Source organism: Salmo salar, chromosome ssa23, assembly GCF_905237065.1.
Source record: "Salmo salar chromosome ssa23, Ssal_v3.1, whole genome shotgun sequence".
Classification (NCBI taxonomy): domain Eukaryota; kingdom Metazoa; phylum Chordata; class Actinopteri; order Salmoniformes; family Salmonidae; genus Salmo; species Salmo salar.
This window is the reverse complement of record NC_059464.1, coordinates 23,753,547-23,777,710: the sequence shown is the minus strand read 5'-3', so window position 1 is coordinate 23,777,710 and position 24,164 is coordinate 23,753,547. Positions and strand designations below refer to the sequence as shown.

Here is a 24,164-nt window from a genome sequence, read left to right as displayed (position 1 = left end):
TGAAACCCAATGTAGCGTTCTGGGCCCTTCACTTTTATGACTGATGGAGTTGGAAGAAAATGAGAAGATGGGATGGAAAATAGAGAGAGATGGGGAAGATGAGAAAAATAGGAAGGATGGAGGGAGAGCAGAAGGGACATTAAATAAGGTGAAAGATTGGGTGCAGGGACGAGGGGGATAGTAGAGGTGAGGGGGAAGTGGTACCGATGCACCAAGTCTGGAACCAACAGGATCTTAAACCGCTTGAACCCCTCAAGCTATACTACTAATAAATAGTTATTTAAATATTTAACCAATATCTGCATTGACCCTTTTTGTCTCTAAGAGCTTTCCACACCTGGATTGTGCAAGACTTGCACGTTATTCTTTAAAACATTCTTCAAGCTCTGTCAAATTGGTTGTTCTTTGCTAGACAACAATTTTCAGGTCTTCCCATAGATTTTCAAGTAGATTTTAGGTCAAAACTGTAACACGGCCACTCAGGAACATTCAATGTCTTCTTGGTAAGCAACTCCAGTGTAGATTTGGCCTTTTGTTTAAGGTTATTGTTCAGCTTAAAGGTGAATTCATCTCCCAGTGTCTGGTGGAAAGCAGACTAAACCAGGGTTTCCTGTAGGGTTTTGCCGGTACTTAGCTCCATTATGTTTACTTTTTTATCTTGAAAAACTGTCTAGTCCTTAACGATTACAAGCATACCCTTAACATGATGCAGCCACCACTATTCTTGAAAATATGGAGATTGGTACTCAGTAATATATGTTGTGTTGGATTTGCTCCAAAAATTACACTTTGGTTTCAGGACAAAAAGTAAATTGCTTTGCCACATTTTTTGCCTTATTACTTTAGTGCCTTGTGACAAATAGGATGCATGGTTTGGAATATTTTTATTTTGTACAGGCTTCCTTCTTTTCACTGTCAGTTAGGTTAGTATTGTGGAGTAACTTCAATGTTGTTGGTCCATCCTCTGTTTTCTCTTATCACAGATATTAAACTCTGTAACTGTTTTAAAGTCACCATTGGCCTCGTGGTGAAATCCCTGAGCAGAGTCCTTCCTTTCCAGCAAACTGAGTATTTTTGTAGTGACTGGGTGTATTGATACACCACCCAAAGTGTAATTAATTAATAACTTCACCATGCTCAAATGGATATTCAATGTCTGCTTTTATTTATCCTACCAGTAGGTTCCCTTCTTTGCGAGTCATTGGAAAAACTCCCTGGTCTTTGTGGTTGAATCTGTGTTTGAAATTCACTGCTGGATTGCGGGACCTTACAATTATCTGTATGTTTGCGGTACAGAGATGAAGTAGTCATTCATAAATCATGTTAAACATTATTATTGCAAATTGAGTCGATGCAACTTATGTGATTTGTTAAGCACATTTTTACTCCTGATTGTTTTTATGCTTGCCATATCAGTGGTGGAATACTTATTCACTCAAGACATTTCAGCTTTTCCTTTAATTAATTTGTAAAAATAAAAAAAATACCCAATAATGTCAAAGTGGAATTAAGTATTGTGTGTGTCACTGCCCCACACACACAATCTCAATTTAATCTATTTTAAATTCAGGCAGTAACAAAATGAGGAAAAAGTGGTGTGAACACTTTTTTAGTGTCTACCTAAATTACCTCGTACCCCTGCATATCGACTCTGTACTGGTACCCTGTGTATATAGCCAAGTTATTGTTACTCGTTGTGTATCTTATTCCTTCGTGTTAGTATTTTTCTACTACTACTTCAATTTTTTTCTGCAATGTTGAGAAGGGCATTTCACTGTTCGTCCTCACCTGTTGTTTGCGAAGCATGTAACAAATTACATTTGACTTAATTTGAGAAGAGAGCACTGTGTGTTGACAGGGACAGAGGCCTCTTCCTGCTCTGTGTTTTGTCTCTGATCTTGCGCTAATGTGGGTTTGTGCATGTGTCTGCGTCAGGGTTTCCGTTAGGCAGTAATAGCAGGCTTTGCCCCCCCCCCCCCCAAAAAAAAGTAAAAGTCGTTAAATAAAATTGGCGGAAGCCCCATTGCAAAATAATGCTTTTTAGCCTATTAATTAATAGAAATGCATGTCGATGGAAATATATTTCACTGGTCATGCTTATTGGTCTATAGGTTAATTTGCATAGTTTAGTATAATTAATTTGCTGCGTGTGTAGTGTACAGTATATTCGTTATGTACAGTATCTTTGTCACGCGTACAGCATGCAGAACCTTTTAGCGGAAAATCTGTCAAACGGCAACAGAAGACGTCAACAGCGTGTCACACACTACTTTGCAATGAGCTGGATGCAGTAGGATATGCATTTTGAGAACATATACTTTGTTTGAAACCTGAATGTTATGAGGCGTGTCTTACCTTGCTTATTAGATCCTCTCTTTCTACATTTCTAACGGATATTTTCATCTGTCAGGTGAAACCACTGGCATGTGCAGTGCCGCTTTGACAGTGTTTTCCGCTAATTGCATTATGTGACGAACATTCCCACGTAGCCTACTGCCTTGTGCGTTGCTATTCTTATAATGTGAATACATTTGTATATCAACATTTTAAGCTAAACGTTCTGATCTGTTGCATCAGACTCATTGCTTTTTATATATTTTTTTATGTAGCCTAGGCCTACTGGTTGATTTTGGAATTTGGGATCATCTTCCCTCAACTGTCCCAGAGTCTGTTTGGAATAGGCCGTTTCTTTCTCGACAAGCTGACCAATAGAATAAGTAAACTTTTATACTATGGGGGATAATAAATTGACACAGGCTAGTGATTTTGCTGTTCGTTACTTGTCTTGTTGGCTGAGGACATCAGAATTTGGTAAGAAGGACCATGTTGCATGTTCTGTTAATATGAATGACCTTAATCTAAATGTGATTTCTGTCATTCTGAGCACCGTGGGTGGACGCCCTAATCCGTTTTTGCAGCCAAAGCATATGGGTCAGGCAGATTTCTCAAATGTCCGGTAAATTAAAATGTTGCTGGTCAAATGTCCGGCGCCACAGCTGGAGTTAACACTCCTGTCACTCTCCCTCTCCCTCACGTCTAGAATGGAAAAAACGTCTGTGTCAACGGTATAGATGTGTGTCCACTGTGTGTGTGTGTCCTGTTAATTCACTCAGTGGTTTTAATTGAATCTATGCATATGAATGTAGTGAATAACAAGACTGGAGAGACTTGGAAGGCTGGGACTGTAGTTAGTATTTTATTGTGATGGACAGATGGACAGTTCTTCTTCTCCTTATCTTTTAGTATCCTATAAAGTACCTCCTGTTATGCTACTGAAACATGCCTTCTGCTACTGCTCTGGACACTCAACACAGCTGGATCTTTCTGACTGTCTCTCCACTTGGGCCAAATCTTAACTGGAGATGCCGAACTTGAATTTTTACGGAACTCTCTCATTGACGTCAATGCACAGTACACAGAAGTCAGAGTTGCTCATGCAGTACAAAGCCCTCAGTCTCCCTCTCTCCAAGCTTGGATTTAACTACTCAACGTTGAAGAGTTTTAATGGTACATGACATAGCACGTTTTATGCAATAATGAAAGCTGATTAATCAGTTTTTCCAAAAGAGAACGAGGCACGTTGAGGTCTGTTGTTTTCCATGACGTGATGTGTTTGAATTCTGAACCAGGCCAGTGATGCTACAGTAGTTTAACTGTAGGGGATTAACTGGATCACTTCTCTTCATTACTCCTTCCCCACTGTACCTGTTTTTAACACCACCAGACCCTCATAAAGACGTTTAAGGAAAAATCCAACACAAACCACTAATTCCTATCATTTACAGTGTTGAATAACAATAATATGTGAACAATACTTTTTGTAAACAAGTGTTTCATTTTGGCGTTATAAGGTTGGTAGCAACATGTGAAAATCATTGTGGACATCTTTTGCCTCAAGTCGACTATAAAACCCACAATGCAATACTATCTCTATGGCCTGGCTTGCTTGTATACTGTAGCTACACACAGTACCAAAGTCTTATCAACATGTGAGTAGCTAGTTGGCTGTAAAATCGCCTAAACAAACTGCACTATCAATTTAGGAGTCTACAATCTCACCATTTTCAATCTGACATGTGTGATAGATGTTTCCGCGATCTAAAAATCATATTCCGATTACCTGTAAAATTCTAAGCCGTTGGGGCGGGGGTTCTACTAAGCTAACCTATGGTATTGTTTTAACATGGTCATACCATGGCTCCTTTTAGCTATTTGATTTAGAATTTTACAACCCCTTCAGCTATCAAAATACCTATGTCAATCTGATTTAAAATATAGAATTTGGCCTCTGCTACTATAGCGCATAGAAACACATTGAACAACACATTTATAAATGTCAAAAAAGGAGAGTAAAAAATGTATCATAAGGTTTTGAATTTTGGCCTATATCTAGGGGAGATGTACACTACCGTTCAAAAGTTTGGGGTCTGTTAGAAATGTCCTTGTTTTTGAAAGAAAAGCACTTTTTTTTTATTTTGTCAATTTTTAAAATAACATCAAATTGATCAGAAATACAGTGTATACATTGTTAATGTTGTAAATGACTATTGTAGCTGGAAACGGCTGATTTAAAAAAAAAAAAAAATGGAATATCTACATAGGTGTACAGAGGCCTATTATCAGCAACCATCACTCCTGTGTTTCAATGGCACGTTGTGTTAGCTAATCCAAGTGTATCATTTTAAAAGGCTAATTGATCATTTAGAAAACCCTTTTGCAATTATGTTAGCACAGCTGAAAACTGTTGTTCTGATTTAAAGAAGCAATAAAACTGGTCTTCTTTAGACTAGTTGAATATCTGGAGCGTCAGCATTTGTGGGCTAACATCAAGGCGGTGACCCGATCCTGTAGGTTCATGCTCTACAACATTCGCAGAGTACGACCCTGCTTCACACAGGAAGCGGCGCAGGTCCTAATCCTGGCACTTGTCATCTCCCGTCTGGATTACTGCAACTCGCTGTTGGCGGGGCTCCCTGCCTGTGCCATCAAACCCCTACAACTCATCCAGAACGCCGCAGCCCGTCTGGTGTTCAACCTTCCCAAGTTCTCTCACGTCACCCCGCTCCTCCGCACACTCCACTGGCTTCCAGTTGAAGCTCGCATCTGCTACAAGACCATGGTGCTTGCCTACGGAGCTGTGAGGGGAACGGCACCTCCGTACCTTCAGGCTTTGATCAGTCCCTACACCCAAAGAAGGGCACTGCGTTCATCCACCTCTGGCCTGCTCGCCTCCCTACCTCTGCGGAAGCACAGTTCCCGCTCAGCCCAGTCAAAACTATTCGCTGCTCTGGCACCCCAATGGTGGAACAAGCTCCCTCACGACGCCAGGACAGCGGAGTCAATCACCTTCCGGAGACACCTGAAACCCCATCTCTTTAAGGAATACCTGGGATAGGATTAAGTAATCCTTCTAACCCCCCCCCCCAAAAAAAAAGATATAGATGTACTATTGTAAAGTGGTTGTTCCACTGGATATCATAAGGTGAATGCACCAATTTGTAAGTCGCTCTGGATAAGAGCGTCTGCTAAATGACGTAAATGTAAAATGTAAATGGGTTCGATTACAGGCTCAAAACGGCTAGAAACAAAGCACTTTCTTCTGAAACTCGTCAGTCTATTCTTGTTCTGAGAAATTAAGGCTATTCCATGCGAGAAATTGCCAAGAAACTGAAGATCTCATACAAAGCTGTGTACTACTCCCTTCACAGAACAGTGCAAACTGGCTCTAACCAGAATAGAAAGAGTGGGAGGCCCCGGTGCACAACTGAGCAAGAGGACAAGTACATTAGTGTAATTTGTATGGGTTACATTCAGACGAGTCCCGTGGTAGTTATGGGGGTCATGGAGAACACCATCTTATTCATGAGTCTCTTTCCCCATCTACAGAGTTCATATTAGTTTGTAGCCCAAGCGGTTCAGACGCTACAGACCGAAGTAGGCACATCAGCGTTACCGACTCCGGATGAGTCCCGTGGGGTTTGTGGGCTACAGAATTTTTTGTGAGAATGTCTCAGGGTCTGACAGACGCTGCTGTAGCTCGGCCACCTTCCACCACAGATGCAGAACAACGTAGGAAGATGCGGTGGATTGAGATGCAGCCCATGCAAAACAAAATGATATCTCTATTTTAAACTGACAGATTTTAATGTTTTGTATTTTATTTATTATTTTACTCAGAGGATTAATCGCAATGCTATGTCATATCGGTCAAATTTCTGCCTGCTTTGAACGGCAATAGCTCAGATACAAATGAAATGACCCGGGGAATCGATAGAACATTGCTGAGATACACTAAACAATATAACATTCAAAATGGGTGAATCTTTCCTTTTAATGTTGATGTCTTGCATCTTAATTTGAATGAACAAATAACCGTCATATTTTCAGTCCAATTGTTTCCAAGCTGTCCTGGTCGTTGGTTAAAGTTGAAATAATAATTTTACAGCAGCAGGGTTTATGAAAGCAGTGACCCTCGCAGAGCAGAGGAAGCAGGCAGCAGAGCTAGGAAGCTGTGAGACCACTGCGTCATGGAAAAGTTGTCATCTGCTGGACTCTAATGAAAAGTCAGCAGTAGGCTATATTTGTATCATTGGTCTGGTATGTTTAATCTCATGTTATGGAGTAATATTCTCACCGTGCTGTCTAATAACTTCTTAATAACTGTAAATAGCCGTGTGTTATGACCTGAGGCTTTATATTGGTATTGCCCTTTTAGAATATGCTTCTCTAACCACTATAAAACATATCGTAACAGTCTTAACAGGGTATGTCTGTGTGAGCGAGTTTGTGTGTGTGCCAGAGTCTGAGCGGAGCATGCCCAATTTGATTGGAGCGCTGAGTGTGATTGTCAAAGGCCGGAGCATCGGAGCATCCGCGAAGGCCGGAGCATCCGTGAAGGCCGGCTCCAGTAGCGCTCACTTCACGAGCTAAGGGCATGCCAGGCCCAGCATGCATTTGTTGTCTACTTGTGTGCGGCTATAGCCCTTTGCTTTAGCTACTCTCATGGAGTTAACTATATATTTCCATAAAGAAACTGATCAAACACACAGGTGCAAAATCAAGGTAAGAGAGGGAGTGTGGTAATGTAGTGTCCACAACTAAAGAATCATTGTTGAATCTGAAAAGACATGTATCCCGAAAGCATGAAGGTGTACTTACTATGTGCGCAGGCTAAAATAAAGGAACGAGATGGGTAGATAACTGTCATTGTATTTCTAAACTAAGAATCTGATCTCTAAAATGTTGTTCATTTGTATTCTATTATCTGTACAATAGGCCTGGCATGTTCTCACTTTCAAGGAGCATTCCATTTTGATTGGGTTATATTGCCTAACAACCTTTAGGCCTACCTATAGAAAAATAAACTCAGCATCTCTGCCCAGCCTGGCAAGAGTAGCCAAAAGCGTGTTTAGCATCCCCAGTGACTCTGCAAGTGCGACGAGGATTTCCTCCTTTGCTGGCCTGCTCTCCAGGCACGGTCACATGAGCCTGAAGCCTCACACTGTCCAAGCCCCTGTTTCTAAAAATGAATTCAACGGCACTAGTAAGTCATATTTGGTTCAATTTGTTTTTAATTTTAAGTTAGTCACAGCCTATATGCGCAATTTATACGCTATAATGATTTAATACATGAAATGTTCCAATTCTGAGGCGTTAAGTCCCTACCAGTCTGTCGCACTCACACCTGCTTCACAATGTATTTATTTGTAGGCTATAGCCTAGAAATAATATAGCCAAAATAATTACTTCTTAGTCTCCCTTTATGGCTTCTGACCTATTTAGAGTTTATATGCTGTTTAATATGACATGTAGCCAATTTGAAATGATGAGCGCTTCTTACATTCACATGTTCATGTTTATTAAAATAATTTTCATTCAAATCATATGGTTTGGTTTCAGCTCTTCGAAACCAAATGGTTGGTCCAGGTAGGCACACACATTGATGGGCGTTGGTTAAATTGTGATTTTTGGAGCAGCAGTTTTTTTTTTTCCTGTGAGCGAGGAGCAGGTTTTTAGCGGAGTGGTTGGAAAGGAAGGCACCATGTTCCATGAGCGGGATTTCCAACCGCTCAACTCTGCTCACATACTCTGGTGTGTGCCACATTGACTGCATTGAAGAACAGACCGCTTGCAGTGCTTTCCTCTAGCGCCAGCTGTCGGCTTTCCAGCCTGTTGTACACTCAATTTCAGCCATGTACTTTTTCCACTTAAATTAACTTGGCAATTTTAGATTTTTTTTTACAGTTCGCAAGGCAGGAAAAAAAAGTCAGCCGAGCCCTCTCCCGCTAGAATGAACGATATGCATCTTCTAGCGATCTGTTGATAGGACAGGCGCCTGCCTGACAGTCACAAAGTGAGCGATGACAGGGGAACACTGCTGGTTTGACATTTTTCGTTCTCTTCCGGTACCTGGTGGTGTGTTTTCTGTACGCTGTGTTTGCAGTCAAATGTCTTTACACGGAGGGAGAGAGCATGATGCTCCTTCTTCGCCTATGAGTCAATTTGCATGACCCATATTGTGATAACGGCGAGTCGAAATCCACTTAGCCTATTGTTTTCTGGCACATATTTATTTTATTTTCGCGTGTTTCATATACAGCCACGAAGTGCTGGCGCATGGACTTACTGTCATTAGATTGATTGAACAGCAAGCTTGACTAGTTTATAAATGGTGTCGAACTGACTTTATTCAGTCAATCTCATATTCTTGCCATTCATAAATCATGCAAAATAATTGTCTATGGTATGGCATCGGGACAAGTAAACTCTGACATCTGCTAATGTGAAAAGGACTTTATAAAAACGTTTCATTTTATTATCGATAGATAAATTATGAAAAAAATTTATGAAGATGGTGAATCCTCCTCACTGCAGGACACTAGTGTAGGTAGGCTAGTGAAACGATATTTGCACTCTCGTCCAAAATATGATAACTGATTGAATTGTTTTAAGAGCTTATGATATTTATATGGTCGTTTCATAAATATTGATATAGGTCTACTGATTTAATCAAAGTCAAATGCCTCTTCAAAGCCCATGATTAACACCTGCTTCATTCTTCAATCATACCTGCATTGCAGATGACTGAGAAAATGCCTCTTAAAAGGGTGCTTGAAGCCTGTAGAATTCAACAGACTCTTCCAAGATTACTTGAGAATAAATCTGTGGGTCAGTTGTTAAACAAGTATTTGTTTTGTACAAATTACACTGCAATTCACAAATGGATTTGCAAAGTAACTTCTTTCACTAATTTAACTGATGTCGTTCTCTCTTCTCTTAACAAGTATAGACCCAGAACTTAATTGAGCATCTGTTCTGCTTATTTTTAGAGACCTATTTTTCAATTTAAAAAGTGCCCATCACACAATGTTTTATTTAAATGTAACCTTTAATTCTTCTCAAGATCATTTTGGCTATTTACTTAATAATAATCAAATAAAATGCATAATTTGAAGAAAACACATAAATTGTGTCAATTCATATCTTGCCGTAAAATACTAAATACGTAAAATAAAGTTGTAATGTTCTCTTACTTAGAAAATAGTGTAGATCATATAGGCCTAGATGATATCCCAAAAAATGAACAATATAAGGAATTCATACATTTTCAGTAATTTTGCTGTGTATTTCAGATGGAATCAAGGCATTAAAATGTACCGGAGGCCACCAAAATAGAGCTTGTTCAGCAAAAGATTCTTAACCCCGGCCTGGGGAATCCTGGCTCTCTACTTTTTCTGTTTGGCTGGCTATGCCATGTGCTTGTGGAAAACACTGCGCTTGGCATCAGCCTCCTTTCATAGCAGAGTGATTAAATCAGACATTATTGCTTTTATCAAGAACACAGTGGTCCATTTACAAGAATGTGTTTTCCATAACGTGTGTGTGTGTGTGTGTGTGTGTGATTAAGCCAGACATGACCATTATGATGCAAGAACTGACATGGAGCAGATGGTTTGAGTTGAGCCTGAAAGTAAAGTTTCTCCCTAGAGGAGATGGAGAGAAGCCACAGAGCGGAGTGTAAGAGTGGACTGACTGGTTTATCTGTAGTATTGTCCCACTGGGCACAGATTTCAACGTGTATTTTATGTTGGTGCAACGTAATTCCTTTGAAATTACGTACGAACAACGTTGGTTCAACCAGTGTGTCTCCAGTGAGGTGTGTCTTCTCTTATAAACTCAACAAAAAAAGAAACAACCCTGTATTTGAAAGATAATCCGTAAAAATCCTAATAACTTCACAGATCTTCATTGTAAAGGGTTTAAACCACTGTTTCCTATGCTTGCTTGTTCAATGAAGCATAAACAATTAATGAACATGCACCTGTGGAACGGTCGTTAAGACACTAAGAGCTTACAGACAGTAGGCAATAAAGGTCACAGTTATGAAAACTTAAGACACTGAAGAGGCCTTTTTACTCACTCTGAAAAATACCAAAAGAGATGTCCAGGGTCCCTGCTCATCTGTGTGAACGTGCCTTAGGCATGCTGCAAGGAGGCATGAGGACTGCAGATGTGGCCACGGCAATAAATTGCAATGTCCATACAGTGAGACGCTTAAGACAGCGCTACAGGGAGACAGGACGGACAGCTGATCATCCTCGCAGTGGCAGACCACGTGTAACAACACCTGCACAGGATCGGTACATCTGAACATCCCACCTGCGGGAAGGTACAGGATGGCAACAACAACTACCCGAGTTACACCAGGAACGCACAATCCCTCCATTGGTGCTCAGACTGTCCGCAATAGGCTGAGAGAGGCTGGACTGAGGGCTTGTAGGCCTGTTGTATGGCAGGTCCTCACCAGACATCACCGGCAACAACGTCGCCTATGGGCACAAACCCACCGTCGCTGGACCAGACAGGGCGGGCAAAAAGTGCTCTTCACTGACGAGTTGCGGTTTAGTCTCACCAGGGGTGATGGTCGGATTTGCGTTTATCGTCAAAGGAATGTGCGTTACTGAGGCCTGTACTCTGGAGCCAGATTGATTTGGAGGTGGATGGTCCATCATGGTCTGGGGCGGTGTGTCACAGCATCATCATACTGAGCTTGTTGTCATTGCAGGCAATCTCAATGCTGTGCATTACAGGGAAGACAACCTCCTTCCTCATGTGGTACCCTTCCTGCAGGCACATCCTGACATGACCCTCCAGCATGACAATGCCACCAGCCGTACTGCTCGTTCTGTGCGTGATTTCCTGCAAGGCATGAATGTCAGTGTTCTGCAATGGCCAGCGAAGAGCCCGGATCTCAATCCTGTTGTGCACATCTGGGACCTGTTGGATCGGAGGGTGAGTGCTAGAGCCATTCCCCCCAGAAATGTCCGAGAACTTGCAGGTGCCTTGGTGGAAGAGTGGGGTAACATCTCACAGCAAGAACTGGCAAATCTGGTGCAGTCTATGAGGAGGAGATGCACTGCAGTGCTTAATGCAGCTGGTGGCCACACCAGATACTGACTGTTACTTTTGATTTTGACCCCCCCCCTTTTTGTTCAGGGACACATTATTCCATTTCTGTTAGTCACATGTCTGTGGAACTTGTTCAGTTTGTCTGTTGTTGAATCTGATTATGTTCGCACAAATATTTACACATGTTGTTTGCTGAAAATAAACACAGTTTACAGTGAGAGGACATTTCTTTTTTTGCTGAGTTTATTATTTTCTACCTGTCCAATAGAATAGTGAATCTTCAACTCTATCGATTCATAATTTGCAACACGTTAAATGTTTCAGCTCACTGTCCTCCACAGGTGCTATAGGTAGCTGGTAGGCTATTGGACGTGTAAGATGCCAGTGACATCCAGTCCTCTGAGTCTCCCTCAACAGCTTCTGGATCTGTTTTCTGGGAATTGGAAAACTATATAAAAAATAGACAGATTCATAGAGGGGGATGAAAGGGGAGAGAGGGGGAAAGAAGTTGTTGAGCTGCTGGAAACGTGTAACTGAAGCCATGTCTTTCTAGTGCAGTTTACAAGCGCCGTTTTATGAAAAGTTATTTCTAGCCCAGGTCTGGTTCTGGTAAGAGAAGAGTGACGTGGGTCCGATTGGATCCTGGCTAGAGAGAGACTGTAGATAGCATTTCATCCTGTTGTCTCTGTCCTCCTCTCTCCCCTCCATCTCTCTCCATATGCTCATCTGTCTGTTTTGGTGCTGAAACATGAACAGTGCAAGAGAACTAGAGTAAAATAGCCATGTTTTTACCCTGTGGTTACATCAACAGCAGGGGAAGTAAATTAGGTTTTGGCGGGCAGCGATTGTTTTTGGCTTGTAGGGAAATGGCATCAGATAGCTCTAATACAAACCACTGCGTGGTATGCCAGTTCCCTTAGAAGTCTGTACCCACCACACACAGACAGAGAGACACACTGGAAATAGAAAACACGCTCAACTTCTCCCAAACATGGAACAGGGCCCTCATAGTTTAAAGATCACGTACAGTACCAGTCAAAAGTTTCGACACTTACTCATTCAAGGATTTTTATTAATTTTCTACATTGAAGAATAATAGTGAAGACATCAAAACTATGAAATAACATATGGAATCATGTAGCCAAAAGTGTTTAACAAATGAAAGTATATTGGATTTTCTTCAAAGTAGCCACGCTTTGCCTTGATGACAGCTTTGCATTCTCTCAACCACCTGGAATGCTTTTCCAACAGTCTTGAAGGAGTTACCACATATGCTGAGCACTTGTTGGCTGATTTTCATTCGCTCTGCGGTTCAACTCATCCCAAACCATCTCAATTGGGTTGAGGTCAGGTGATTGTGGAGGCCAGGTCATCTGATGCAGCACTCCCATCACTTTTCTTCTTGGTCAAATAGCCCTTACACAGCCTGAAGGTGTGTTGGGTTATGAAGCTGGTTCAGAGAATGACAAGCATGTGCAAAGCTATCATCAAGGCAAAGGGTGGCTACTTTGAAGAAAATTAACCAATACACTTTTTTGATTACTACAGTTGAAGTGGGAAGTTTACATACACTTAGGTTGGGATCATTAAAACTCGTTTTTCAACCACTCCACACATTTCTTGTTAACAAACTCTAGTTTCTACAAGTCGGTTAGAACATCTTCTTTGTGCATGACACAAGTCATTTTTCAAACAATTGTTTACAGACAGATTATTTTACTTATTCACTGTATCACAATTCCAGTGGGTCAGAAGTTTACATACACTAAGTTGACTGTGCCTTTTAAACAGCTTGGGAAATTCCAGAAAATGATATCATGGCTTCAGAAGCTTCTGATTGGCTAATTTACATAATTTGAGTCAATTGGAGGTGTGCCTGTGGATGTATTTCAAGGCCTACCTTCAAACTCAGTACCTCTTTGCTTGACATTTTGGGAAAATCAAAAGAAATCAGCCAAGACCTCAGAAAAAAGTGTAGACCTCCACAAGTCTGGTTCATCCTTGGGAGCAATTTCCAAATGCCTGAAGGTACCACGTTCACCTGTACAAACAATAGTACGCAAGTATAAACACCATGGGACCACACAGCCGTCACACCGCTCAGGGAAGAGACTCGTTCTGTCTCCTAGAGATGAACGTACTTTGGTGCGAAAAGTGCAAATCAATCCCAGAACAACAGCAAAGGACCTTGTGAAGATGCTGCAGGAAACGGGTACTAAAGTGTCTATATCCACAGTAAAACGAGTCCTATATCGACATTACCTGAAAGGCCGCTCAGCAAGGAAGAAGCCACTGCTCCAAAACCACCATAAAAAAGCCAGACTACGGTTTGCAACTGCACATGGGGACAAAGATCGTACTTTGTGTAGAAATGTCCTCTGGTCTGATGAAACAAAAATAGAACTGTTTGGCCATAATAATCATCGTTATGTTTGGAGGAAAAAGGGGGGAGGCTTACAAGCTGAAGAACACCATCCCAACCGGGAAGCACGGGGTTGGCAGCATCATGTTGTCGGGGTGCTTTGCTACAGGAGGGCCTGGTGCACTTCACAAAATAGATGGCATCATGAGGCAGGAAAATGATGTGGATATATTGAAGCAACATCTCAAGACATCAGTCAGGAAGTTAAAGCTTGGTCGCAAATGGGTCTTCCAAATGGACAATGACCCCAAGCATACTTCCAAAGTTGTGGCAAAATGGCTTAAGGACAACAAAGTCAAGGTATTGGAGTGACCATGACAAAGCCCTGACCTCAATCCTATAGAAAATTTGTGGGTAGAACTGAAAAGGCGTGTGCGAGCAAGGAGCCTACAAACCTGACTCAGTTACAACAGCTCTGTCAGGAGGAATGGGCCAAAATTCACCCAACTTATTGTGGGAAGCTTGTGGAAGGCTAACAGAAATGTTTGACCCAAGTTAAACAATTTAAAGGCAATGCTACCAAATACTAATTGAGTGTGTATGTAAACTTCTCACCCGCTGGGAATGTGGTGAAAGAAATAAAAGCTGAAATAAATCATTCTTTCTACTGTTATTCTGACATTTCACATTCTTAAAATGAAGTGGTGATCCTAACTGACCTAACACATGGAATTTTTACTAGGATTAAATGTCAGAAATTGTGAAAACTAACATTTAAAAAAACAATGTAAACTTTCGACTTCAACTTTATATATATTTTTTTCTTCTTCTGGATTTTGACAGTGACCCCTAGTTTGGGAACCGCTGGTCTACGTGCTTGTCTGATCACATCGCTCCTCTCATACCATTTTATGAGCCATGACATTAGCTGTGTGGGAAAGTGAACAGGATAGGAGTATAACGGACATTATAGGCCTAGAGTTTCTGGAAAACCCATCTCCTACACGTCATGTAGAACCGGCCATGTAGGGAATAGGGATGCATACATATTCGCAGGATATGATGAACTAACCACCACCTAACATATAACACTAGCTAACAGGGGGCTGGCGCTAGGTAATGAAGCACTGTCTGAGAGATGCATTTTTACACCAACATTTCATAGGTCTTCCTAGAGGCAGGCGAGGTAATGGTCTGAATGCCAATCAGTCGTCAGCGCTGAAGGTAATGTTTCTGTAGTGTTCAGAAGACTGCCGCTCAGGCAATTAGGATTGTCTCTTACTGCCTTTCTGTCTCCTGGCCTTACAGCACAGGCCTGGATGTAATTTTATCACACACAAGTTACTTTCCATTACGATTGCTGTCAACCTTAGTCAACCTCCCTCTCCCCTCCTTTCTCTCTCTCTCCTCTAGCTCCAGCTGATTCTCTCGTTCTGGTCTGGTCCACAGGGTGTGTGGAGCTCCAGGTTTCCACTGTGTTGACTGAACCAAGGCTCAGAGCAGAGAAGTGGCTGTGGTATCTCACATTAGATCAGCTCTGTTAGTGGTTTGGCTGGAGCTGCTTTAACTGTGTGTGTGACAACTTCAAAATACATGCTGTGGAATCATCTGTCAGTCAGGGGTGTGTGTACTGCTGATTTTAGAACTAGAAAGCGGTGAGGGTAGGATGGGGCTGGGACCAACTACAACTGCCCAGACAACCACTGCATCTCAAATAATCATATTGACTTTAATACAAATGTACGCTCAAAGCGCAAGGCATTGTCACCGATTCGAGAAAGGCATGGCTCAGACATGACATAAATCAAATGGACCAAGTAGAAAATGGTGTTACGCAACAGACTGGAGCTGTTTGTTAGGGTAATATCATTGATTGATTCTGTGACTTTGATTCTGGTACTTGATCCTGGCGGCCACCCCTAGGCCAGGACATTGTGGAAACTAGTGAAACCCATCTGTGGTTTGTTTCAGCAGGCTGACTGCACTTTACTAGCCCCATTAAAGTCCTCTACTGAACGCTTCTACCTCGTCAAACCTCTCTTCACACACTCACCAGGACCACCTCGTCAAACCCAGGCACTAAAGGGCCATCCGTGTTGAGCTGTTTTAAAGCTCTGTTGTTTTTAATGCCTATAGAGTGAAATGGGATGATAAAGTTAGCTGTATTAGCTGTACAACAGTTCCCTGCTGATTTTACACACACCGGTTGTAATTGGGACAGCTTATATGAGAGCGTTGTAAGTAGGGCCCTTTCTGTTATGAGATATCATTTAGGGTTTCCTTTAGTTCAGATGAGAGGAATGTGTTCGGTTAGGGTTATAAAGTTTTAGGTTTAGGTTATAAGGGAATGGCAGGTGGCTGGGTGCTGCCTTCTACACTGCTGGTGGATGGAGTGAGTTAAACCCCCACACCGAGTCAGGTGCTTTGAGACCAAGTGAAATATTTCTATTGAATTGAGGTTATTCAAGGTTTAATAGTGTGTGTGTGTGTGTGTGTGTGCAGGGCCTAAAATGAACACCTGCCAAATGCAGGTAGATTTTGGTATTGGCGGGTAAGATGTCTATTTCACCAGCCACGTTGGCGGGTGGTCAGGCTCCACTGTGCAAGCATTTCAATCGCATTTGTGAAATAAAAATGTTAAGTATGATCACATTTATAGTAATATAAATGCTGTTTTCAAAGTATTTCCCTCGTTTTTTTGTTTTATAGCCGGTAAATTAATTGCATAAAGTCAAACCTACGAACCGTCCGTATATAGCCTATTCTACCTCTCGCTGCAACACTGCTTGGTGGGGGCTGATGTACGCATGTGAAGAGCTGAGTGAAAGATAAATATTTTATAAGCACTGGCACAGGCATAAAAGTTGGTCAAATTTACTTGAAACGGAAGTCTACAGAAGTGAGACTTTGTCCTTGTTTCTTGGCTATTTACATTGTTTTGTTTTTCTCTGTTTCAACTAGTCATACTCAATCACACAGGCACAAACATGACTCGAGTCCCATTACCACAGTAACCTCCAGGGGCAGGTGAACATTTTTATCTCGTCTGTGATATTTTGGTTAAGACTCAGGTCACAAAAAAATGAAATTAAACAATATACCACATTTAGTTCTTAATAGTAATACAATTATTGTTTTAGAAACATTACAAAGCATGTCTGTTCTTTTTTTCTTCATGTTTTGTTGGTGTCGTTTTAGCTAAAAAAGATTTTTTACATTTACCTGCCATAGTGGCTGGTGGACCAAAAAGTTAAGTGTGTGTGATAATAAATAACATCTCATATGAGACATTTTCACTACAACTGTCTTCCCCTGGGATCTACAATAGTCCTTTATTGTATATCCATCTCTCTCCCTCTCACTCGCTCTAACTCAGTCTCCCAATGGAACGTCCCAATCTGGGAGCCATTATTAGGAGATGGGGAAGGAGAATGGTGGAGGAGTGGATAACATGAGTGGGATGGAGGGGATGAGTGACAGCCAGAGGGGAGCGCATGTTTAAAGAGGAGTGTAGGTTAAATAAATGAGTGCTGTAAGAGATGTGACAGCTGGCACCACTGGTCTACCACACACACACACACACACACACACACACATACATCTGTGAAACACTTGTTCCCCGCCACACAGAAACACACACAGGGCCATTGCATATGATTTATTTGGGCCAGGGTGTGTGTATGTGTGTAGGTCACTGGGCCAGATTGTTTGGGGCTGGTGGTTGTTTCTTCCAGACAGACAATCAGGCAGCCAGTCTCGGAGGTGGTCATCAAGAGAGTAGTCCAACTGATTAATAGAGAATGCAACACGTTTTCCTACTGTTCCGTCACTGTGTCTCTTGCCCCCTGGCAATTCTCTGGCCCCCTGATAATGTCCCTGACCCCTAATAATGCCCCTGACACCTGATCCAGTCTGCTGTGCCCAGAGAGGGCTCTCCTCCCCCTGCTCTGTCTGTCTCTGTGGTCTCCACTCTCTCAGGGCTAGTTCAGAGTCTGTCCAAGTGCACCATTATCGACTGCTCCCCTCTGATGATTGGGATAGTTACTTACCCTTATGACAACTCTGACACTGCTACCCTTCAGCTCTCTGTTTCTGACCTAAAACTCACTCACTCACTCACTCACTCACTCACTCACTCACTCACTCACTCACTCACTCACCTACTCACTCCTTACCATGTCCCAATGTGCCCCCTCCCCTCTCAGTGAACTGTTCAGAACAGAGAGTTTGTCCTTGGTGGAATACACTAACTCTTTACTCCGTTCAAGACAGTCTGTTGTTTTTCCCGGAGTGTGCTTTGTATAAATCTGTGTTAATGACTTATTTAGGAGCTGCTGAACCTGTGGATGCGTGCACCATGTAAATCTGTGTTAATGACTTATTTAGGAGCTGCTGAACCTGTGGATGCGTGCACCATGTAAATCTGTGTTAATGACTTATTTAGGAGCTGCTGAACCTGTGGATGCGTGCACCATGTAAATCTGTGACTGTGTGTGTTATGTCAACTTCTGGCTAAGTGTGTGTGTTTGTGTGTTTAGGAGCTGTCAAGTTGTGGCTGGAACAAGAAGGAGAAGCACAGCTCTGCCCCTAATGCTGTGGCCTTCACCCGCAGGTTCAACCAGGTAATGCACACACAGGCAGAAAAGTGGGGGTGGATAGGGGGAGAAATGTTCCCCTGGAGTTGAGTTATGAGCTTTGGCTAGCAGGTAATGGAGAGATTAAATCCTCTCCTCTTTGCTCCTCTTCTCTCATCACCACATCCCAGATCATCCTCTCTTTCCTAATCCTTTGTTTTGGAGCTTGCAGGGTGTCATGGTAACAAAACGTACCTCTTGTTGACTCGTCTTACACACACACACACACACACACACACACACACACACACACACACACACACACACACACACACTCACTCCGTTGACATATCTCACAGCAGTGCATTCGTCTGTATTCTGTACCTGACACTTTGGCCCTTTACAGCCCTGAATACGACACAATCCATCATCTAAAAATATCCCCTTTGTCCTATTGTCTTAGCCTGCTCTTTCGCTCTCTTTCTCTCTCGGTCTCTCAAATCCCATTGGTCTCTCAAATCCCATTGGTCTCATCAGACTGGGTTCTGTTCATGATACGGCTAATAAACACTGAAGAGACCTGAGAGACTTTCTTTCCCAACACTCTGTCCTTAGCCGGCCTTCACTATCTCTGGTGTTTGTTTAAACTGTTTGGACACGTTTCTCTGTGGTCTGATAATGTGTTTGTGCATGGTTTTAGTACATTTGGGTATTTGTGTTTTGAGCGCGTGTGCATGAGTACAGTTGAGCTCGCCTGTGAAGTCAGCAGTAGGAAGCCCCTTTAATCCTGCTCCGTGTCTCCTCCTTTCCCCCTCTCCCATCTCCCCGGTATCTCCCTCTGCCCATTTGAGTGTCTTTACTACCCTCCATCTTCTCCCTGCCCCTTTAAGAGTGTCTTTAAGACACTGCAGACTCCGTATGAGATGATGTTAGAGGAATGTGTTTCTGTGGAAACTTCCCCAACGGCCGTTACAGATGTTAGTTAGCTGCACATCACAGGGCCAGCCGGCAGGCAGGCAGGCAGGCATCAGCCAAGTAAAAGGAGCCTTGTGAATAATGGGGCTTAGGCAGGGAGAGGTCCTTAGCATGAGCTCCAGTCTTAGCAGTCTTCCTTCAACTCTGTTATTGGCAGTAGGCTTTGGATGACAAGGGGAAGGCTGCCATCTTTCAGTAATGCTCAAGCTCAAATCAACCCATAGGTTGTTAGATAAATAGCAAACCAGACTAACTATCTGCATTGACCTTTTTTGCACTAACGCTTTTGACTCATCACATACACTGCTGTTACTGTTTATCTATCCTGTTGCCTAGTTACTTTATCCCTACCTATTTCTACATATCTACCTCAATTACCTCGTGTCCCTGCACATCGACTCTGTACTGGTACACCGTGTATACAGCCAAGTTAGTGCTAGAGGTGTCACTGCCGATCCGGGTTCGATCCCGGGCTGTGTCGTCCGGGTTAGGGGAGGGTTTGGCCGGCCGAGATGTCTTTGTCCCATCACGCTCTAGCAACTCCTGTGGCGGGCCGGGCGCATGCACGCTGACACGGCCGCCAGTTGGATAGTGTTTCCTCCGACACATTGGTGCGGCTGTCTTCCTGGTTAAGCGAGCACTGTCTCAAAAAGCAGTGGGGCTTGGCAGGGTTGTGTTTCGGAGGACGCATGGCTCTCATGGCCTTCGCCTCTCCCGAGTCCGTACGGGAGTTGCAGCGATGAGACAACACTGTAACAATAAGATATCACGAAATTGGGGAGAAAAAGGGGTAAAAGTAGAGTTATTTTTTAAATAATATATAATACATTTTTTCTTTTCCCTATTATTTGAAAAAAAGTTATGATCTCTGCTTTGTTGGGAAGGGCCTGTAAGTGAGCATTCCGATGTTAGTCTACATCTGTTTACAAAGCATGTAACAAATAACATTTGATTTGAGCTATCTCCATACTGCTTAGTCATTTCTTCATGTTGTTCTGAAAACACTGGATAGATGAAGGTTTTGGATTGAGTATATACACCATATATACAAAACTATTTCAGCTACACCTGTTGCTGATAGTTGCATAAAGTCGAGCACACAGCCATACAATCTCCATAGACAAACATTGGCAGTAGAATGGCCTTACTGAAGAGCTCAGTGACTTTCAACGTGGCACCATCAGAGGATGCCACCTTTCCAACAAGTCAGTTGGTCAAATTTCTGCCCTGCTAGAGCTGGCCGAGCAGCCGCACACAAGCCTAAGATCACCATACGCAATGCCAAGTGTCGGCTGGAGTGGTGTAACGCTCTCCGCTATTGGACTCTGGAGCAGTGGAAACGCGTTCTCTGTTTTGAAGAATCACGCTTCATCATCTAGCAGTCCAATGTACGAATCTGGTTTTGGCGGATGCCAGGAGAACACCACCTGCCCCAATGCATAGTGCCAACTATAAAGTTTGATGGAGGAGGAATAATGGTCTGGGACTTTATTTCATGGTTCGGGCTAGACCCCTTAGTTCCAGTGAAGGGAAATCTTAACGCTACAGCATACAATGACATTCTAGACGATTCTGTGCTTCCATCTTTGTGGCAACAGTTTAGGGAAGGCCCTTTCCTGTTTCAGCATGACAGTGCCCCCATGCACAAAGCAAGTTCCATACAGAAATTGTTTGTTGAGATCAGTGTGGAAGAACTTGACTGGCTTGCACAGAACCCTGACCTCAACCCCATTGAACACCTTTGGTATTAATTGGACCGCTGACTGAGAGCCAGACCTAATCGCCTGACATCAGTGCCCGACCTCACTAATGCTCTTGTGGCCGAATGTCTCCCCCAGCAATGTTCCAACTTCTAGTGGGAAGCCTTCACAGAAGAGATGAGGCTGTAATATCAGCAAACGGGGTAGGAGTTGACTGAGGTATGGCGGGGTGGGAGGGGACTGAGGTATGGCGGGGTGGGAGGGGACTGAGGTATGGCGGGGTGGGAGGGGACTGAGGTATGGCGGGGTGGGAGGGGACTGAGGTAAGGCTGGCGGTAATGGAGTGGCTATTTTAAAGGGGTACGGCAGTAGTTGTTTGTTCTACTTACCCAGAGTAAGATGAACTTGTGGATACCATTTGTATGTCTCTGTGTGCAGTATGAATGAAGTTAGCGTTCATTTCACGAGCCAATGCAAATGAGTGTTAGCGCAATGACTGGAAGTCTACAGGTGCGATGGCTAGGGTTGGTACAATTACCATGTAACCGTGTAACCGACGGTTATGGATGAACACGGTCTTGAAAATAAAATAACCGTCATAACTTTTTTTGTGTGTGTGGAATGAACAGCTGACGGAAGACAGGACAGCCGGGCATTCGTGCAGTTGTCGGTTTCTCCAGTAACAATGTGAAATAATCAAGGTGTTGTAGCAAACAAGTCTTTGGTTGTCTAGGCAATGCCCCCTTCCCTGCAGCAGCTCACATATGAATAGAGCTTGGAACCTTTAACCCTGGCAATACATGCGGTAAGGAGTCAATGGAACGCAGACATTCCATTGACCAGATTGGCACACATTCAATAAATATGATCTAACAAAGTGGATATTCCCCAAATCCTTCATGATTTATGTATTGTAACAGGCCCACAATGTGGTTGCTTAGGTCCGATTTGGATATTGTTGTCTGTTTTCAAATCAAATGTGATTTGTCACATGCTCTGAATAGAACGGGTGTAGACCTTACAGTGAAATGCTTACTTACAAGCCCTTAACCAACAACGAAGTTAAGAAAAATAAGTGTTAAGTAAAAAATGGATGAGTAAATAAAAAATTCTAAATAAATGTAACAAATAATTAAAGAGCAGCAGTAAAATAGCAAGGCTATATACAGGGGGTACCGGTACAGAGTCAAGGTGCGGGACACCGGTTAATTGAGGTAATATGTAGAGGTAAAGTGACTATGCATAGATAATAAACAGAGAGTAGCAGCAGTGTAAAAGAGGGGGGGGGGGGGGGTCTGGGTAGCCATTTGTTTAGCTGTTCAAGAGTCTTATGTCTTGGGGGTAGAAGCTGTTAAGTCTTTTGGACCTAGACTTGACGCTCCGGTACCGCTTGCCGTGCGGTAGCAGAGAGAACAGTCTATGACTAGGGCGGCTGGGGTCTTTGACAATTTTTAGGGCCATCCTTTGAGACCGCCTGGTATAGAGGTCCTGGATGGCAGGAAGCTTGGCCCCAGTGATGTACTGGGCCGTACGCACTACCCTCTGTAGTGCCTTGTGGTCGGAGGCAGAGCCGTTGCCATACCAGGCAGTGATGCAACCAGTCAGGATGCTCTCGATGGTGCAACTGTAGAACATTTTGAGGTTGTTGTCCTGGCACCACACGGCCAGGTCTCTGATCTCCCTATAGGCTGTCTCATCGTTGTCGGTGATCAGGCCTACCACTGTTGTATTGAGGATCAGTGTGGCGGATGTGTTGTTATCGACCCTTACCACCTGGGGGCGGCCCGTCAGGAAGTCCAGGATCCATTTGAAGATGGAGGTGTTTAGTCCCAGGGTCCTTAGCTTAGTGATGAGCTTTGAGGGCACTATGGTGTTGAACGCTGAGCTGTAGTCAATAAACAGCATTCTCACATAGGTGTTCCTTTTGTCCAGGTGGAAAGGGCAGTGTGGAGTGCAATATAGATTTCATCTGTGGATCTGTTGGGGCGGTATGCAAATTGGAGTGGGTCTAGGATTTCTAGGATAATGGTGTTGTGAGCCGTGACATGTAGAAGTTGTTAATTTTCATGTTTAGAAGAAGTGACTGCTAAAAGCTAACTGCTAAAAGCTAACTTCGTATAAGCTGGTTAGCTAGCATTCAGAAATCTTTGGCGTTAGTCAGTCATTTTTTTAACTGTAATGCAGTTTATTGGTAACAATGACATGAACATGTGTTGGGGTTGACATCCATACAAGCATTAAACTCCGATTTTTGCCTCAACATAGTGTGAAATACACAATGGGCTAAATGTAAGCAAATTTTTCTGGGGGTCATTGCGGCGACTCGGGATTTTTCCCCCACGCGTTTCAATTGCTATTCCATTGTTCCGTTGAAGTTCAATAGACCTCTTTAACGCTTCTATTTGACTAGTATTCTCATGGGTACACTTGCAATGGCTGCCTGGTATTGTGATGCAATAATTTCCATGGTCATGTAGAATGTTCATTCAAATAACTGATATGCCTCATGCAATGGAATGTCATTTTTGTAATGTTGAATTAACAAATGACAGCATGTATTGATGGGTACGCTTCCTGCTTTTACTTCCTGCTTTTACTTCCTGCTTTGCTCCTTGGAGGAGAGGGGAAAATGTGCGTCTTGTATAAAATAAATTAGCCCCTGACCCTAGCCATGCCCCGATGTAGCCTCTTCAGCACCCAGGCAGTGAGATGGAGCTATTGTAAACTCTCCAGTCCTCTGGTGCTTTTATGAGAGCCTATTACAGAACTAATCCGCAGCTATCAGCTAGTGTCTCCATGTTCCATGTTATTTATGGTGATTGCAGAGTTGGAGCAGAGCAGCCTGAAATAACAGGGATTTATAAGATCATAAACACTACTGGAAAGACAACTGAGAGCCTCTGCTCTTTCCTCTGGCCTGGCCTGTAGAGTGCACACACATAGACATATGAGGGTGCGCACACACCCTTTAAATTTAGGGGATTAGGTTTATGAGTTAGGTTTGGGGTTAGGGTAAGGGTTTGGTAAAAAAGGATTTGGAATACATTTATTACCATCCAAAATAAAACGGATAATTCACAAAAACAAAGTGGTGTGTGTGTGTGGCGGATGTTAGAGGGGGAAAAGTTATGTTCCTACCATGCA

The 24,164-nt window shown here is 42.9% G+C and overlaps 1 protein-coding gene across 8 annotated transcripts in view; it reads left to right on the top strand.

The window, feature by feature from the left end:
- Positions 1–24,164, top strand: part of LOC106584283 (ras-specific guanine nucleotide-releasing factor RalGPS2) — a 158,425-nt gene that overhangs the window by 56,947 nt on the left and 77,314 nt on the right. For all 8 annotated transcript variants that reach the window (XM_045706124.1, XM_045706125.1, XM_014169354.2 and 5 more), the window contains one exon: positions 18,310–18,393. In XM_045706124.1, the coding sequence (XP_045562080.1) occupies positions 18,310–18,393 (84 nt within the window). The remainder of the gene's footprint in view (positions 1–18,309; positions 18,394–24,164) is intronic.